A 20,250-nucleotide genomic window follows, 5' to 3' on the forward strand; every position below is an offset into this window, starting at 1 on the left:
AAAATCCACTTTGTATGGAAATTCCAGACAAACCGTTACTAGTCGAACACAGTTCACAACAGTTTATGAAAGAGAAAACTTTTCTCTTTCGTTTATTATCAACATCTGTGATTGGCCTGTAACGGTTTGTCCGGAATTTCCATTCAAAGTGGATTTTGACAGTTGGCTTTTAGGCCGTAATCATATGTTTGTCGAGAAATGAAGACATTCTTTTTATAAAATGTGAAGACATTTGTAAAAGATACCTCCCAGTTAAACTCATTCCGGAACCGGTTCGGATTTCTGAATGGAGTCATTATGGATTCCAAATCAAATGCAACAACCGATTCCGACTCAGAATCGGTTGTTGCATTTGATTTGGAATCCATAATGACTCCATTCAGGATTCCAAATCAAATTCCGAATGGTTTGACCGGGCTGGGGCGACATTACAGAACCTTTTCGAATCGACTTTTTCATACAAGCTTGCATAGAATAAACCTTTCGTTTCGAGATGCGTAATGTCACCCCTGGTATGCCTGGTGTATCCCAGTTAAACCAAAGAGAAATAAACTCAGCCGGAAATGAATCGGAATTCTGGCTGGTTCCAGTTCGTATTCCGGCTCCAGTGACACAACCGATTCTAGTTAGAATCGGTTGTCACGAGCCAGAATGCGAACTAGAACCAGCCAGAATTCCAGTGCATTTCCGGCTGAACCTTACTGGGATAGAGCACACTGTATCCTAGTTATAATTAGGTAATACTTTCATGGAAATATTTAAGAGATGGCACTGCTTCAGTGGTGGCTATGGTGAATTTAAATGTATGGGAAAGATATTAAAACTTGGGATTTTGGAGAAACTATAATATTGTGGTTGTAAAATGAAAACACATTTGATGCAGAAAAAATATGGGAACAGTTTGTAGAAGTTTATTTAGATACTTACTTGAAAATTTTCATATAAAATCTAAAAAAACTGTTTGCGTCCATACATTTTACTCATTGGTTTCCACCAAGAAAAGTTAAAACTCTTTCTCTCACAACTCTCTGTTTCACTCGTTTTGACAGCAGATTCCCTGCTCATCGCATTCGGAATGTTTTTTTTTTAGAATTTAAGCGCAAATGTAACAACCGATTCGAAAACCGATTCATTCAGGATGGGTTGTTGCCTTCGGTTGGAATTCCATCATAAATCAGTCCATATTCGAAATCTCATTACGAATGTAATTTACTGGGATGAGGATATTTTATGGTACGGACATCTATGTGTCGTCATAAAGAAGCTCTAGTTTCATGTATATTGCCGCAAGATGTTTAAAATATGGAAAAGCGCACCCTATCATATAACGTAAGCAGAAACGACATAAACTACTCAATTGGGCTTATAAGCTCATCCCGAATGCTTGCTGGTTTTAATTAGTATTTCAGCTTCAGTGACACAACCGATTCCATAGTTACCCTCTAAGAACGGTTGGTTTCAAAATTGTCCAAAGAAGGACGTTCGTTGGACCAATTTGGACATCGTCCAAATAACCGTTCAACGAACGTCCATCGTTGGACCCGTGTTGAACGATTTTGAAACAATTTTTTGGACGTCTCAGTGGGTAGAATCAATTGTGTTAAGAACCGGAATACGAATTACAGACAACCAAAATTCCGGCTCCTTTCTGGCTGAACTTTACTGGGAAAGGGCTAACGTTGAGCATTGCGCTTTGAGGTTTTCATACATCTGTCAGTACAAAGAGAATAGGGAAAGAGACGAATAGTGTGAAGCCAAAAATACCTTATTGAGCAGACCAACCAGACCAATCATGCAATGTAAATAAACATTACTCATGCCTGAGCTGGAGGAGATAAGTATTGTACATCTATTAAAAAAGAAATTCCAATTTTCGTCAGAATTTGGTTCAATCGGGATTGTGAGGTGCATTCTAGAGCATATGTATGAGTAAAAACAAGCTTTAGAATTATTTCATCTCTTTGTTTCGAAAAGCGCATCGTTTGATAAACAAATCCAACGATCGACATACGGTTTGTTTTCAAAATATAATAGGAGTCATTTAAAGTGCTGCCTGTGGAAGCGGTTGCCAAAATTCTAGTGTTGAAATCATCATAAAGGGAGTGTTGCTGTTTTGACTGATTTTCACTCTTCGTCTCTTTCCCTATTCTCTTTGTGTCAGTAGTGTCAGTAATCACAAATCATCATCTGTCAGAATATTTTTGGTCCGTACTGAAGTGCACGATACATTTCCTTGTGCTCGCGAGTTTGGCCACAAATAACATACGGGGATTAGAGCAATTATTAAAATAACCCGGAAAATAACATAACATGAGTGACGATTACCTAAGCAAACCTCTTTCATTTGGTTCTTCACCAGGTGAGCTAATGTTAGATTTATGGCATTATTACGCAATGTAACCTCATGTATACCGTTGATTTCAGCATTTCCATCTCAGCAAATTCAACCTCTTTCACCTTATCTGAATTACGATGCTCGTTACCTACAATCTCAGCCAGAGTTCATATTTCCGGAAGGCGCGTCCAAACAACGGGGCCGTTTTGAACTGGCATTTTCACAGATCGGGTCTTCTGCTATGATAGGCGCTGGGATTGGCGGTGTCGCTGGGTTATACAACGGAATGCGGGCCACTGCGTTAGCAAATCAGACCGGAAAGCTACGACGAACACAGTAAGTGAACCAGTTTTAATCAAATTAAGATAATCTACAGGTACCAGGAGAAACTAAGTACTCTAGTAATTTAGGAAAAAATGTAACTAGGAGCAAAAAGCAAATACTAGAACAAACCTCATGGATATCCTTAAGGTTGGACAGAGAATGCGCAAAATTCGCAAACGAAAAAAGCAGTTTTTTTCCACATCGTATGTCAGATCTTCATAAAAATCAATCAGCGTATGTAGAATGTTGTTACAGTACTGCTGATTGAATTTTATGAAGATCTGACATACGGTGTGGAAAAAACTGCTTTTTTCGTTTGCGAATTTTACCCTTTCTCTGTCCAACCTTAAATGCGTTCTGTAATCATTTGGCAACATAGCATATTATTTTAAATTTTGGTTGCAGTTGAAAACTGGAAAACCCTACCAGCGACAATTATGTTTTCTCTTGTTCTAAACCATAGAGTCACGTCGGAGGTAGTGCGCATTATTAAATAATGTTGTACAATGATGCGCTATACTTCCAACATGGTGGATTAGCACTGAACAAGAGAAAAAAACGATTGTCGCTGGCTGCAACGATAAAATAGATACCAAAAGAAATCGAAAATCGTAAATTTTAGTTCTCAAAAAATGAAATATTCAAACATGACATACATTTTAGGCTTCTTAACCACGTTATGAAACAAGGGGCTGCAACTGCAAACACCCTCGGTACGGTGGCCGTCATGTACTCAGCTTTCGGTGTGCTGCTTCAATGGATGCGCGGCGAGGATGACGAAATAAACACGATAGCGGCAGGAGGCGCAACTGGTTTGCTTTACAAGTCAACCGCAGGATTAAGAAAATGTGCCATCGGAGGAGGTATCGGCTTAGCCCTAAGCTCGCTATATGTCCTGTGGGGTATTACCGGTGGCAGCTCGAAAAAGTTAAGAGAACTTAAATCGCAGTACTTGTAATTAAGAGACGACTACCATTAGGGTAATTACTTTAAATGTTATGCAAAATCTAGGTTTGCTATGTAAATCCAAATATCAACATTGATTGAAGTTGATTCTTTTTTTCTCAACTAAGCCGGCAGACAAGAATAAAAATAGGTGCATTGACATAAGTTTCGTTATGTATGTTGAAACACTTATTACCTTTTTTACACTTTTCAATTTGCGATTCGATCAATAAATTAGAAATGTATGCTGAATTGTTATTTTATTCCCTCCCCTAGGGTAAAAACATGAGGCGGTGGTCAACTATTTTCTGTTTCCCTTATCACCTATTTTTATAAAGTGATTCATCAGCAGTGCTATTATTGAGAATGAAACACCTTGGTTATGCAAATATTTTTTCCGACCCTTTTTTAATAAAATAAGCAGTCTTCATTTCGTTATATTGTGAATTGCACATATTTTGTCGCATGTAATTTTAAATGTTCTTTGATTTGATGGCATTGTAAGGGAACATATATCCGCCCGTTGATGCCAATCGAGCTGACATTTCTTTAGACTGAGCAAAATAATTTATTTGTTTGTTTTTGTTTATTTGATCAACTAGGAAACGAATCCATTGGGTCTTTAATACGCGTGGAGAATACGCATGGTCTTGCCTGAGTGAATAATGACTTTTGAATTATGTATGAGGGTTGAATTGACAATTCGCTAGAACAATTCAAAACCCAATTTGCGGCGATCATTTCAGCACAAGGAACAAATGTTTTATTAGCATATTTAATGGTTTACTTTTAGTCCATTAAATGGTCAGTCAATTATACTGAGCTAAGAATAAGTATGTACTATTTTGAGACGGGATGTGTTTGATTCGTGCATGATATTAAGGTTCAAGTTACCTTTTTTGAGCATGTGAGCATTTTTATGTTTTGCGTCCCCATTGTAATATCGCAACGTTTACTCGAACCAGGTGGAAAATTCCAAGTACGGAATCTCAATATGCTTGTGATAATACCTATACAGGACCATTTAAAAATTCTGCACGCTATTAGGGGGAAGAGCTATGACAAATAGTGATATAACTGGAATGGGGAGCACGTCATGTGCTTTGACGCAATCGGCAGTTTTACGAAGGATTGTACTATGTATGAACGTGGACACTTTTGAGTGCAGCATCAGTATTGTGCCCCTAAACAAAGGGGATAAAGAGCGTGGTAATATGAGAGAAAGTTAGATAATATTGGGCAATCTTTGCGTGAGATAATTTATGAATGGTCCACAATACCACTTTCAAACTTATTTTTTATGGTTCATTTTATATTTTTGACAACACTCCCGACAGCCGGTTGTCCGGAGTTCAAATTGTTTTCGATGAAATAAACTCTCGATAAAGGTTACTCAGAGTTTAAACGCCATCACATCTAGAACATTTACGTATCCTACAGTCAATAAACTACTAAATCTTTTTATGCACGAACATGTATTCTCAGTCGCATCGCTCGCTTTAGGGCGAATCCTGACTAACAACCCACCCATAACCCAATCCGTGGTACTTATGGGAGTGTCACTGAGTCGGGGCCTTCCGTTAAGTAAGTACCACATCAACATTTCCTTTCTCGTATCCCAAGTTACGGTAAAGATGGTCGTGGCCCGCAATGCTGGTTCTCAGACGAAATTCTCGCTTGGACTGGATCAATTGTTATTCCCAAACAATGCTCCTCTAGTAGTCTGGGTGGAAATGAGTCATCAGTCTGCAATCTACGAAGTATACCGTGCTTACGCAACGCAACGTTCCCCTAGGTTGAAAAAATAATGGTGGTGTTCACCCTTTATTCTTGTTTACGACGAATGCTAGATTCGTTCGAAAGTGGTTTGTATTCGCGTTTACAACAGCTCGAGCGAATCTCGCGTGCGTCGTAAACAAGCATAAGGGTGATTGTAAACAACATGAAGCCACGATAAATCCAATAATTGAGTCAATTAAATGTTAAGGTTAATTAGCACCTTCGACTTTTTTTCTGGATATCCAAATGGAGCAGTCTGGTATGATAGTTTGTGCAACTGTGTGGTTATAATAGCGTTAGAACCGTTAAAATTTTGTAAATTGTGCAATTTTTGCCGACTACCCGATTATTTACGGACGCTGTCCATCAATGTCTACTTCTTGCAACCTTGACAAGCCGTGAACTGCCCATAATCGCAAGTCAGTCCCATATTCTATGGGATTCCCTATCTGACTGACTTGCAATTATAGGTAGTATAGTGTCGGTAGTGCCCAGTTAAACTCATTCCGGAACCGGTTCGGATTTCTGAATGGAGTCATTATGGCTTCCAAATCAAATGCAACAACCGATTCCGACTCAGAATCGGTTGTTGCATTTAATTTGGAATCCATACTGACTCCATTCAGGATTCCGAATCAAATTCCGAATGGTTTAACCGGGTGGTTGTCTCAGCCGGCTAAGAATTACACTCAGACCACATATTCCGTTGGTAAAAACCACCAAACAGTGAAGTTTTGCTGGATTTCGATAATCAAATTTCGAAGTGTACAGGCTAACTTACCCAGATGCCGTGTAGAATACGGCCAAGAACTGACCGTCTGGATTCCGGCTCCCATGTCGTAGGAGGCGACTGAAAATATGAGTTCCCAAGTCAAGGCATACCCAAACAAAACTTCAATGGTTCTTTTCACAAAGAAACGAATAAACCGGGGTTCATCCCTAGCAGTTTTTGATTCACAGGTCAATTGTATGCCCAATACTATCATACGGGTGGCTTGTATGGGGAGCAGAAGGAGGAGGTGGTGAGTCTTCTAAATATCCAACCATTACACATGTACCACTATCATGTGCATACGGACAGCAGGTTACTGGTCTTCGGAACAGTAACCATGTTGAGTTTACTACCAATCATATACGACTATAGTCACAAATGGTTACATGGGGAGTGGAAATTCTAGCTCCCAGCGATAATATATTCACATGTAGTTTTACTTACCTTCACATTTCATGTGTAGATTCCCTTTCTAGAAAAGTTGCTGTGTTGGTATATGGAGAGCCAACAACAAACGCAAAAGGCCTGTTACACTGACGACTCTCTGATGAAGGGACGTGCTGGTGCTGGTGTCCACTATCGTGAAGTGAGAATGGAACAGTCTCACTCGCTAGATATATACTGTACTGTATTCCAAGCAGAAATATTCGCTATTATGTGCGGAGTACAATCGGCCCTTTAACGGCGTTTGTTCGGCAGTTATAAACTTCTGCTCCGATAGACAGGCTACAAACAAAGCCGTAGCTCTAACAAGAACCACAGAGAACAGACATCCATGATCGAACAAAAATATTTAAAAAACGTGTGTAAACATTTGAATTAATCTACGAAAAACACTAGCGCCGCCACACCAACCTATCCCAACTATCCGTCAAATCGATTCCGGAACCGGTTCGAAATCCTGGATGGATTCAGCATGGAATCTAGCTCAAAGAACTCCGACTCTATCGGTTGACGCATTTGAACTGGAATTCATGCTGGAAGTCCGAATCGGTTCCGGACTAGTTTGACTGCCCACTGAGACGTCCAAAAAATTGTTTCAAAATCGTTCAACACGGGTCCAACGATGGACGTTCGTTGAACGGTTATTTGGACGTTGTCCAAATTGGTCCCACTAACGTCCTTCATTGGACGATTTTGAAACCAACCGTTCTTAGAGGGTGGGTAGAGGAATAACCGCTGTCAATTCTGTCGAACTCACCCTCTAAGAACGGTTGGTTTCAAAATCGTCCAATGAAGGACGTTCGTTGGACCAATTTGGACAACGTCCAAATAACCGTTCAACAAACGTCCACCGTTCGACCCGCGTTGAACGATTTTGAAACAATTTTTTGCAGATTTGGCATCCTTTTACCAAAGAGAATAGTGAAAGAGACGCAGAGTGAAAATCAGTCAAAACGGCAACACTCCCTTTAAGATGATTTCAACACTAGAATTTGGCAACCGTTTCCAAAGGCAGCACTTTAAATGACTCCTATTATATTTTGAAAACAAACCTTTTGTCGATCGTTGAATTTGTATATCAAACGATGTGCATTTCGAAACAAAGAGATGAAATAATTCTAAAACTTGTTTTTACTCATACATAGACTCTAGAATGCATCTTACAATCACGATTGCACTAAATTCTGACGAAAATTTAAATTTTTTTTGATAGATTTACAATACTTATCTCCTCCAACTCAGGCATGAGTAATGTTTATTTACATTGCACAATTGGTCTGCTCAATAAGGTATTTTTGGCTTCACACTATTCGTCTCTTTTCCTATTCTCTTTGCCTTTTACTATTCCCCACAGGAAATTCATCCAAATGGTGTAAAAATACGGGGAAACAAGGCAAGATAGGTATTCAGAATATGGGGTTAAATGAGCAGTTCGCACTATTTTTGATTTTTTGAATAGTTAGAGGTACCAAATCATCGCGGCAATATGCAGTAACGAATCGGGGATAAAAAAGGAAGCATTCTAGCATATAAAATTTTTTGACGAGAAAGGTCTATTCAATGGATTCTCTAAAAATAGTATAAAAAATTATCATCTACAAAAGATTTTTCTATGCATAAAAAAGGAATCGTTGAGGTACGAGAAAAATTATTTACGATCGATTGAAAAAAAACTAAGAAAATCGGTTGAGTGGTTTTTCGGCAATCGTGGTCACGAAAAACCCATTTTTGGAAAAACAACATTTCGAGAAAAACGAGTTTAAAATTTCAAGTTACCATTACTCATGATAGACAAAGCGCGCTTGGAAGCGCTCTAACTTTCAATCTATTTCTCGGATCTCTATAAAAATTTTGGAAAATATTCTCAATGAGCTGTACTTTCAGATAAAGTAATAAAAAACTTTCAATTTTATGAAAAATAAGGTATGTAACCCCTTAAAAAGCAATGTTCACATGTACATGTATATGTACACGAGATCATTCCAATTAATCCAAAATATGCTGATAAATTGTACCTTTTTCAATTGCTAGATCACTCGCTAAATTATAAAAAATCGTGACGGATAGAAGATGAGCGTGAATAAATAATAGAATAAAATTGATGTTTGTTTAGATGATTTTTGGAAAAATTGATCTCATCGAAAATTTACTAAAAGAAGTCTTCTATAAGCTCAAATATACCCGATTTTACGGTAAAATAGTTTCGGAAAAAATGCCCTCACATCATGGTTGTGATTAGGCACTAAGCACACATAGGAACTTTGTAATTTTCACCCAATGATACTTGCGGTCGAAAATAAGCTTTTCCACTTGAACGTATGTGTTGAATTTAATATTCTCAGAAAGCCATGCACAACATCACGAAAAACCTTAAAAAAGCTTTTGTTTCAGCATCGTCTAAAAACGATGTTGAAAAAAGCCATTTTTAAATCGTCTATTGGTTCGACACACGAGCTTAAACCACTGGTGTTCACGTGAACGGCTCCCAAAATGAGTGGCCGCTGATGCTCAAACGCGATTTTGCTGGAGCCTCTAAAGGTGTTGTACTAGATATAATGACGCGAGTTTTAGAATGTTAACAAAGTCGTGGATGTTTTCAATGTATTTGTTAAAAAAGATAATGAAATAAAAATCAATCGCAAGTCGTGTTCATTGAATCCTGCGCACGCAATTTACCAGTGCGGACTGGGATTCTATTCCTTGCTGGCGGGGCGTTTTCAGCATCCCTTAGGTTCGGTTGGTCTGACCCTACGAATATCTTTGTCGACCAAAAACATGTCATCATTCCAACATTTAATGTGAAATGATCCCGAAAATTATTGGCTGAAATATTATAATAAAAGATAAAAAAGGAAAATACCGCCAACTAGCACCGAACTTGCCTGCTCTTTCGAATCAAATCGGTTAAATTTATTTATTGAAAATCGGGTTCGGGTCGGACACGGTTTTAAATTTCTATTGATTTGGGTGCGGGTCAGGTTCGGGTTCGGATTTTTTTTAATAATATTCGGGTCAGGTTCGGGTACGAAAAAATCCATACCCGCCCATCTAGAGCGTAGCATTTTTTATTCTTGAAAAAAATCGTTTTTTTTTTTTCTTTTTGTAAAATCTGTAATAATCTAGGAAATAATAATATTTTAAGAACACTTATTCAACACCGCAAAGTAGAATCATCAAACCCAAAGTATAGGACCATGTTAAAATAGAAATAAATGGATTATTCTGCATTTTCTAAAACAAACATTTTTGTTGTTGTTTAGAAGCTTATTCAATTATCTAGTGTTTAACTCATCTTTTTTGCACAATTTGAAAAATAATATTTTTCCGATGCAATTAAAGGCGCTTTGTGAGCTAAAAATTTACTTTTCATTAATTTCATGGGTCAAGCACAAAATAATTAAATATACTTTAGGACCCTATTTATTTTTTTATTTCTAAAAAACTTACGAGCGCCAAGAAAGCGATGGCTACATGAACGTTACGGAAACGCGAGAAAAGGAACACTGTTTGAATTCCAATACAATTAATACGTCACTCTTAATAAAAAGAACCTGCATCAGCAGAATCCAACAGACAGAAATTGCATTTGTTTTATTTTTTAATTTTATTTTGTATACATTACATTGTGTACTACAAAAGACCAACAACTCAATCAAGCTAACTCATGGAGCCGTGTCAAATAAACCGATTAAAAAACCGAATTTATACAATATTAGCAACTAACTGTCAAATTCTCCAGACTAGAAAAATTTCAAATGATTACCTGTAAGCTAAATATTTTGTGATCATAGAAATTCACAGGATGACGATTTGAGCCTACGAAATACTACTCAAATTTAGATATGTACAAATGTATAGTATTTTGCTGAATAATTAAGACACCAGCACATTTGTACGCAAATCTACGGAAGTCATTATTTTTATCGGCCTGATGTTACGACAGGCATACCCGAGGTGCACTGAGAACTGCCGGTACAACTGTTAAAGTATTAGGGTAACCAACCAATTTTGGACCCCTAGAGGAAGTGAAATTACGTGAACGTCAAAAAATATTTGCTTGCCTATGTTTTTTAATGCAATACATGCACGAGTCTGCTCCAAAATAACTGTTCTTGAAAGAAAACTGTCAATGGATGTTTTACCGGCTACATTGACATAAACTCGAAAATGACATTTCTTCACAGCATGAATTTTTCACATTTCGGACCCTTCCACACTAATTTGGACAGTGTTCCTAGCATATTTTGGACGCACTGAATGTGACTGAATATATTTTGGAAACAGTGAAATTTTTTCTACTAAACTGACCTACTGACTCGTTCTCTTTGCAGTATATTTAATGCATGAAAGAAGAACATAAGCAAATCAGTGACAGCCAATCAAAAATTGTACATTAATCTTTATATGGAAGGCTGACTGCATGAAGTATTTTTTTAGTTATATCATTTTGAGAAATAGAAATAGCAGGACTACGTCGCTTGAATCGTGATGTTCCTGTTCGTGTGAGTGTTTCAGGCGATTCTAGGAATTCAGCAAGCACACTCTTATTATGATTATTTAGCTGTGATATGTCTCTTAGATTTGTCAACATATACACTGCTGGCCAATAAAATAGGTGTGTGATAGATTATTTTGTTTTTCTCTCAACTACCCATACCAAGTTGCAGCAGTCTCAATCACACCTACCGCACACACAAGCCTTGGTATCTGTCAAGTTACTAGTGGGTTGTTGGCGCTGAATATATTTGCAATCTTTGTCAAGATGCAAAACAAGACTGCCGTAGGCTTTTTTGTGTGGTCAATATAATAGGTGTGTGAAATATATTAACGGGTTATTATTTTACACAATACCATTATATGTTTTATTTGGTAAAGTTTGTATTCTGCGTGCTAATAAATGTATTTAAATGCTGAATAAGTTAAAGATTTGTTATAGAATGGGTCGAGCATCTCACTGTACTCAAGTGGAGCGAGTTTTGCTAAGAAATTTTGTTAAAGATGATAAGACGTACAAATAAATCGCGAATACACTTCGGCATTCCGAAAACTTTACAAATGCCTTAAAACCTTTGAAAAAAGGAAACAAAAAAATCTAAAAAACATCTACATCAGCTGACCATTGTATTGCATTATTAGCGAAATCTGATCCATTTTTGTCATCCAGGACTATTACAGTACAAATTGGAAATGTGATAAGTCCGAGAACAGTTCGCCGTAGGCTGTAAAATTCCAATATTCCAGAAAGAATTGCTAAAAAGGTTCCACTATTGCGAAGCAAAAGCCTTCACACAAATATGCAATTTACTTTTCACCACCGTTAATGGGCCTGGTTCAGAAGGAATCAAAAAATGGCGACATATCTTTCGGAGGGACGAATCGAAGATAAACCTGTTTTCCTCTGATGCACAACGAAACGTTAGAAGTCCAAAGTGCAAAAAGTTTGATCTGCGAAACACGCAAAATATAGTAAAGCATGGAAGCGAGAACAATGGGGTTTGGGGCTACTTTTCGTGGAATAGCGCAAGTCCTATTTTTCGCAACACCACTATAATGGCAAGATTTGAATGCAAGGCTAAGAGATGGACATTCTAAAGGATGTCATGCAGTCCTATACCAAAGATAACTTGCCTTTATATGGCAGTATCAGCAATATATTGAGCGAAAATACACATCGCAGTATCTAAAGGAATAATTTCGGGATAATAAAGTGACTATAATTTTGGACCCTGCCAATCTCCTGTCATCAATCTCGTAGAAAATCCACGAAATGTACTTAAAAAGAAGTTATGCGGTCAAAATTTCAGAAATAAGAGTCTTTTGTGGGAAGCAGCTTAAAAGGAATGGTAAACTATGCCAACGGAAACTTATCAGCGTTTGAATGACTCAATGCGAAAGCGAATGGATAAAATTTGGTTTAATAGGGGAGATTACACCGGCTACTAATTGTAAAAAATATTAAAGTCTTAAAGTCATTGGATTTGAAAATTTTTAATGCAATGGATTACAATACACCTATTTCATTGACCAGGTACTTTTTTAGATTTCACTGAGAAGAGAGAGTTGCTGTAAAGCATAACATTTAATTTACAAATAAAAATGTTCTTTACCATATTTACGACTGTGCCTAACTATAAAATATTGGAATAAAAAAAATGTTTAGAGAGAACTCAAAATTTCATGTATTTTTATCTCGCACCTATTTTATTGGCCAGCAGTGTAGCTCGTCGAATTCAACAAATTCGAACTACAAATGTTCTTCAACATGGATTTCAGAAGTCTCGTCTTTGGTCATATTATGGTCTTCAATGAAATGTTCCTCAATCGTTTGATTTTCGACATCCATTGGTTTGAACATTTTTAAATAATTTGACCAAAAAGAGCAGGCGACCTACCGTTACGAAATTTTTCCCTTTTTGATTATTCTAACTCGATAAACAAATAGCTGTCAAGAAAGAAAATCGAGGGGTGTCCAAAATAAGTTGATATCAATTTTTTAAGACATATTGTGGACACCATTTATTTAAGATTTTTTAGATAAAACATTACGAAGAAACCTTTTCAATCACGTAACATGCATAATACCAAATCAGACAAACTAATTAAATCGATAAAAAATATGTTAACTGTACATTTAAATCCAATTTGAAGGTTCCTCTCGGCGATCGTTGAAACATGAAACGTTTTCGGTGATATTTTTGAAAACTGTGGATTCTGTGGATTTAAACAATTACAGATGAGCTAATGATATTGAAACTTAATAGACAACCCAAGGAATGTAATTGCTGCATCAAACCAAACAAATGCAGAGCAACTTGGCAGTGTAGGAGGCAAATACATTAACAGGGTCCAAAATATGTAGGGGTCCAAATTAGGTTGGTTACCCTAATTGCAGGTAAAGTTAGAAGTCAACTTTAAACTTTCTAACGCGTTTCCTTATAGATGATCCTAAATTCAAAGTGTAAATAAACTATTTGGTTTTTATGCTGAATGGTTCATTTGTCGTTTCGATTCGAATCTTAATTACGCTCACCTTTGTGGGGCCCCCCCACCTATTGTTGTAAAGCCACATCATTATCAGGGGGGTTCAGAGGCTTGTGACGAAATGCTATGATGGGGGAGGCGGTGACGGCGCCGGTGGTTGAGTAGCAGCCCCCTGCTAGGCAGCCATTTTGTCCTAGCCAACATCTGCCTTTGTTAAAATCAAAACAACCCCATGCTATTGCACAGGCGACATGGGCCTAGAAGCGGCTAAGCCCACATATGTTGACTACTGTCAAAGTCTCCATGGCGGATGACAGGAGTGATACCCCCCTGTTGAGCTGTTGAGTAGTCAGCGTGACCGCCATTCATTCCAATGGGCCAGGGTTCAATTTCAGCCGAGGTCGTTGAGATTTTTCTGAGGTGAAAAAATCTGTTGTCACGTCTCCCTTCGGAAGGGAAGTAAGGCCGTTGGTCCTAGGTCCATGAGTTGATGGATCGATATCTAGTCCAGATAGTAGAGTCACCTCTCTGGCGTCGATAAAGAAGAAGTAGAATCCAACTTCTATACCTACTAATAAATATCCTCCTCCCGTGATACTCGTGGAGTGCGCAGTAGTATATACGGCATCTATCAAAAAGCAAGTATCGGACTAACCATTCCTTCCGCGATATACGTCCGGGCCTGGCTGGCGCCGGTATTGATCAAACTTTAGGATTACTAGGATTTGCACATTGAAAGATATTTCGCTACTCCCAAGCATATAATTATCTACTGATTCCCTATGCAACTTCAGCTAGTCCAGATCGATAACGGAGTAGCAGCCAAGGGCGGGGGGAAGGGGGGTGCACAAGCTCAATCTCAAATGCTACGATGGGGGAGGCGGGTGTTGAAAATCACTAAAAAATGCTACGTCATACTTGGATGTAGCCTCAGTTTACCCCAAATTGGCGTATGTCATAAGATAGCACAACAGCGACTATAATACCTATTATTAGAGTGACAGGAAAAAATGACCCCTATCGGCCCACCTCTGAGTCGATTCCTAGTCCCACCAGGAGTACTTGCACCAAATTTGAAGCAAATTGGACAAGTCTAACTACCGGACCAAAGTGGCTGAAGTTTGTATGGGAATTTTCAACAATTTACATGGAGAAAACCCACCAGCTCGCATTTTCGCCGCTAGGTGGCACTGTATGCATCGTATTATCACAGTAAGTGAAAATAAGAAAGATAATTTAATTGTCTACAACTTTGTCGAAAACTGCTAGTAAATCCGGCTTTGTTAAAAGAAGTTATTAAACTTTTAACGAAGTGATGTCTGAGTCAGTTTTGCATGGGGCCTAACAGTGCATGGTTGTGTATCAGTACTCGAGTCACACGAACTATACATTTTTGTGAAATAATCGTTACGTTTAGCTCAATGGTATGTTCACAAGAATTATAGTAAATAATACGAGTAATGCTTTGGTTAGAAAATTTTAATTCCTCCTGTTACCGCATAGAGGGCGCCAACACTAACTTTTCAACGGAGAGAGATAGAAATTTGGTGTCTTCTACAAAGTTATAGAACAGGTATTTTTCAGTATTTCATCCGAACATCTTGATACTCTATCTCTCTTCTATGAAAAGTTAGTGGTGGCGCCCTCTATGCGGTCACAGGTAGAACTAAAATTTTCTAACCAAAACAGCTCGTATTATTTAATACAATTATTGTAAACATACTATTCAGCTAAATCTAACCATTATTTCACAAAAATGTATAGCTCGCGGGACTCGAGTACTGATACACAACCATGCACTGCTAGGCCCCATGCAAAACTGACTCAGACATCACTTCGTTAAAAGTTTAATAACTTCTTTTAACAAAGCCGGATTTACTAGCAGTCTTCGACAAAGTTGTAGACAATTAAATTATCTTTCTTATTTTCACTTACAGTGATAATACGATGCATACAGTGCCACCTAGTGTCGAAAATACGAGCTAGGGAGTTTTCTCCATGTAAATTGTTGAAAAATTCCATACAAACTTCAGGCACATTGGTCCGGTAGGATAGGAATAGTAGTATATAGTAAGAAAATAAGTTGTACCAATTGATTTTATTAACCAATTGATATTATTAACAGTGGTATTGTGCTCGAGAAAGTGAAATTATATGGGCGAAGCTATTGCGCTGCTGCTTGGACGCATAACAAATTGCGCCAGACGAGGTACCCGCCATCATAAAAGCAAACAAACCTGTGATTCACTCGTCTCCTCGGTATACTAAGCCATAGGGACTATTGCAAATTACAGTACAAGAAAAAAGCGATTAGGCAGTGACGATATTTTATTCGCTTTTTCGTGTGCCGTACTAGGTATCGATAGTTCCTAAATATATATTATGTGTACCTACCGGGCAAACGCCTGGATCACATGTTTGCTTACGCTTTCGACGGCGACTTAGTATATGAGAACAATTAGACTGCGTATGTGCTTGAACTTGACATCAAATTAATTGAATAAATTAATAACAATTTATAAAGAGAAATTAGAATTGCTCTCGCAGTGTGCATTTATAATTAAATATTGTTCTAAACATATTAGCTTCCTATTTAAAATACCACACCCAAACCTAATATGAAAATTATTTTTATGCTGTGTTTCGCCGTGTAGGTACCTAATGATTCATTTATTTGAGGAAAAGCTGCAAACGACCATCCGTGTTCTCCGCGCAAAAGGTATAAGAAATTGGCTGTGTTTATAAGGACGCACAGGTGAGAGTTACGTATACCACATGCACACCAACATCTTTGTGGCATGAAACCAGATATTTATGTAATAAAGTGCACGCTTCGGTGTAGGTAATAGCGACCATAGTCGTGGCGTCGCTCGTGAAGATGAATTAAGGCTCAAGTTACCTTTTTTGAGCATGTGTTAGAATTGAACGCTTGATAGTAGGCGTAGGAAAAAAAGTGTTCAGCTTTGTCGCCGATTTATCCTTATAAAGCAGTCATTAAACTCAAAAAGAAGAAAATCAGTCGATTTATTAGATTATCAGGATTCAAATCATGCAAAGTAGTTGGTGGAAAAATAATTTACCGGGCGGGATGATGCTTTTGAAAAAGTGGCCTTGGTTGTTTCACTACGCAGTTGTGTTGCGTGCCCCGGGACATGGTGGTGTGACGAAAAATCACCGCCACTTTTTCAAAAGCACCATTGCACCCGGTCAATTGTTTTTCCACCAACTATTTTGCATGATTTGAATCGTGATAATCTAATAAATCGACTGATATTCTTCTTTTAGCGTTTAATAAATGCTTTGTATGGATAAACCGCTGACAAAGTTGAACGCATTTTTCCCACGCATACTATCAAGCGTTCAATTCGTGTAGACGCTCATTGAAAGTTCTTTGAACCTTAACCAGTCTCTGTGCGTAGGTACTACCAGTCCGAGAGAGACTTCTTTTTGTTTTGATCAAGTTGTGTTTTAAAAAGTACACGCCCAGCTCTGGTTGTTTGTAATCCGGTGTATTCGCATTAATATCTTTAGACTTGGGCTATTTTGAAATAAAATATACGAATCAAAAGAATTCAATTAAGTTAACATTATTTTGAAAACAGAAAGTGATTCAACATGAATGAATACAGAAGTGAAAAACGTCTAGCATATCTGTACCCTCTTATCGGCGCGTTATCTTTTATCTGCTGCATTTCAACGGCAGTTGCATGGCACCACTGGCGGTATGTGCTGGATACCTGTGTAGAAACCAATTGTGGATGCATTCTGAAGGGACTCTCGACTCCTACCTACTTTACGGGTGGCCACATAGCTTACTGCCACTGGGCAACGTATGGGCTAGTATTTCCCATACTTTTTTGCTCTATATTTGGTATCTTCCACGTATTTCGAGTATGTTGCGGTAGACCTAGGAGAAATACTTCGACGGCCACGGTGCGTCAAAGGTAAGTTCCAATTTGAACTAATAGACAACACTATTGTGACATTTGTATTGTAGATCCGGCGAAATAATCCTCATGACAACTAAAACCGATGTTACGGACGAAACCGACATAAGTCCCTACTATTGGATTCCTGTGAGCATTATTGGCAGTTTCATGGCTTTGTTCACGCTGGTTCATGCGGCAATGTACTTGGACGGGTTTCTGTATAGCTGTAAGCAATATCGCAACGAACTGATCAAGTACATGCATGCTAGTGGCCCTCTGGTAGCTGCCATTCAAGGCCGACTATCTTGTGCAGCAGTTTTCGATTTCATGGACTATTTACATCAGGATGTTTCCTGGGATCGACGTCGTGAAGGGCGAATCAACACAGCTGCAGCACTGATTATAGGGCTCATCTGTTCGTGGACTTGTATCGCCCTCTGGATTTGGACAGTGGTTATTGCAGCTCAACGCGCAAGAGCAAGTCGACGCGTAAGGGTTTAAAACTAGAATAAGCACATACAACTACAACGTTGCAACGTCCATTTTTATTAGTAATAAGTTAAGAATTATGGGTATAAGCAACAATGTAGAATTAAGCTGTTTCTAGACATGTTTTTTTCCTTGGTGGATCTTCAGTATTGATGCGATCATGTTTTGGTTGGCATTGTTAAATGAAAGCTAATTAACTTCATTAAGATGGAAAAGAAAAAAATAGCCAAAACAATTATAATCATAAGATTTGCTTTTATCATGCCTTTTTTCGACACTTACCTGCTACGTTGCTACTACCTGTAACTTTATTCGTACAATCGTTGGAAAGATTACGATATAAATACGTACGTACATCAAAACAATTTTCAAACCACGTTTCGTGTAATTATAATTAATTAGAAATAAGCTTCTATACCTGATAAATTTCTAGAAAGACGAACGTAAGAATTCTAAGTACAATCCCTTCGCACGCACATGTCAAATTGTCTAGTTGTCAAAATCCCAAAATCATAACGAAAACTAACGAGAAAATAGTGAATTAAAGTTCTAACTAAATACATTCTCTTATTGTGCATTCCATCGATATATGCAAAATTGTTAATTGTTCTATGGTATGTCCCACATGTTTTGGTTTCGTTTAAAAAATTCCAAAAGCTATATACAATGTCAACTTGAGAATAGGTTCTACGACGATTGCTTTAATGATAATCAAAACAATTTCTATAAAAAAAACACCCAATGAGATTTTACTTAATGAAAACATGACAAAATTTGAAACTGTCATTCATACAAGTAGACTCAATGAGAATATGTTCATTCATATCCGCAAGCAATTCATAAGCAGAATATATATGAGAGGTACATTATTTAATATTAAAGTGGTACAAGATGACTTCATTAAATACATTCCAGCAATTTGATTACGAACAATACAGGAAACGAGTGCCTTAAACAACAGGTTTCAACATTGTTTAAACAAAACATCGTATGATGGTATTTCATCGTTTAAATATGATAAGTAATTTTATTGAAAACAAAAAGTTTAAAATGCACTACATTAAACCTATTGTGAACATTTGTGGTTAGGCAAAAAATTAAAGCATTGGAATTTTAAATTCTAAATAAAAAGAAATTTACATAGAAATGTACGTCTGTTCTCTGTAATTTTACATTTGCTCCTGAACTCTTCGAATAATGACAAGCGGAAGATTGCGGCCCATTCGAAACAATAAAACGTTTAGTTGAATTTTAAATTTTAAGCATGTTCTTTTCAAACAGAAATTTGATTGTTTCGAAAACATTCATTTTGCTGAAATATTTTTTTATTAGAACCATGGTTGTTGAACCACAGACTAACAGACATAACACTTAAAAAAGAAGCTTCGCCCGCTTTAACGGTCATTTTAAATTTTTTCAGTTGGGACTGTGGCCAAATTTGAAATTATGGCGCCACTGTCATATGAACAAGCATACGGGGGATAGACCACTAGTGAAAAGTTTCTCCCAAACCTGAGGGGCGACCTACCAGTGAATGAGTGTTTGGGACCGTGAATAAAAGGTGGAGCTAGTGTTCTGGGAAAATTGTCGGATCGATGTTTTTTGAGGGAATTCCCTCATAGCGTTATGTCTGTTAGTCTGTGGTTGAACTATCAAATTGTATTCAGATCACTCTGATCACTACGTTAGACATCAATAGAAGCTTTGTTATATCAAATCTTTTTTTCGAAGCATTGATTAGTTGAAATCGGGGAAGTGGGATAAAAGTACACATTCACGTCTGATCGCTTGGAAGTCTCTAATGCACTCATTCCAAGATTTATAATAAATAAGTGCACTAAAGATTCCCAAGCGATCCAACGTGAAGATACACTTTCACCGCGCTTTGAAAAAAGGTGCTGTGTGATAGTCCAATTAGGTGTGAAATGTGCAATAAAGTATTTGGGATTCTCTGTTAGAGCTCCGAAACAAAAAAATGAGATTTTTCAAAAAAATTGATTTGGGCACGGAAAACCTATTCAGAAATTTTTTAACCAAAATATTAAATGATTTTATGATTTAAACTAGTTGAAAGCGAATAGAGCCTTTGTTGAAATCAACAATCTGCCTCATCCCTGATACAAGCGTCTCAGCTCAAAATTCAAAGTTTCGAATGCTTGTCTTTATTTGTAACGTTTGTTTCAGGTAGGACACAATCGCGTAAGCCGATACACAACCGTTTCTGTCAGAACACAAACAATTGGTATTCACGT

General features: G+C 37.6%; 2 protein-coding genes across 2 annotated transcripts; both read left to right on the forward strand.

The window, feature by feature from the left end:
• Positions 1-2,172: 2,172 nt before the first annotated feature.
• Positions 2,173-3,856, forward strand: LOC131681991 (mitochondrial import inner membrane translocase subunit Tim23). The gene is made up of 3 exons (XM_058963116.1): positions 2,173-2,359; positions 2,425-2,671; positions 3,323-3,856. Exons 1-3 carry the CDS (start codon positions 2,311-2,313, stop codon positions 3,615-3,617), a joined length of 591 nt encoding a protein of 196 aa, XP_058819099.1. The 5' UTR covers positions 2,173-2,310; the 3' UTR covers positions 3,618-3,856.
• Positions 3,857-16,984: 13,128 nt separating this feature from the next.
• LOC131681992 (uncharacterized) lies at positions 16,985-19,100 on the forward strand. The gene is made up of 2 exons (XM_058963117.1): positions 16,985-17,524; positions 17,578-19,100. Exons 1-2 carry the CDS (start codon positions 17,196-17,198, stop codon positions 18,008-18,010), a joined length of 762 nt encoding a protein of 253 aa, XP_058819100.1. The 5' UTR covers positions 16,985-17,195; the 3' UTR covers positions 18,011-19,100.
• Positions 19,101-20,250: the final 1,150 nt, after the last annotated feature.

This window comes from Topomyia yanbarensis, chromosome 2, assembly GCF_030247195.1.
Source record: "Topomyia yanbarensis strain Yona2022 chromosome 2, ASM3024719v1, whole genome shotgun sequence".
Classification (NCBI taxonomy): Eukaryota; Metazoa; Arthropoda; class Insecta; order Diptera; family Culicidae; genus Topomyia; species Topomyia yanbarensis.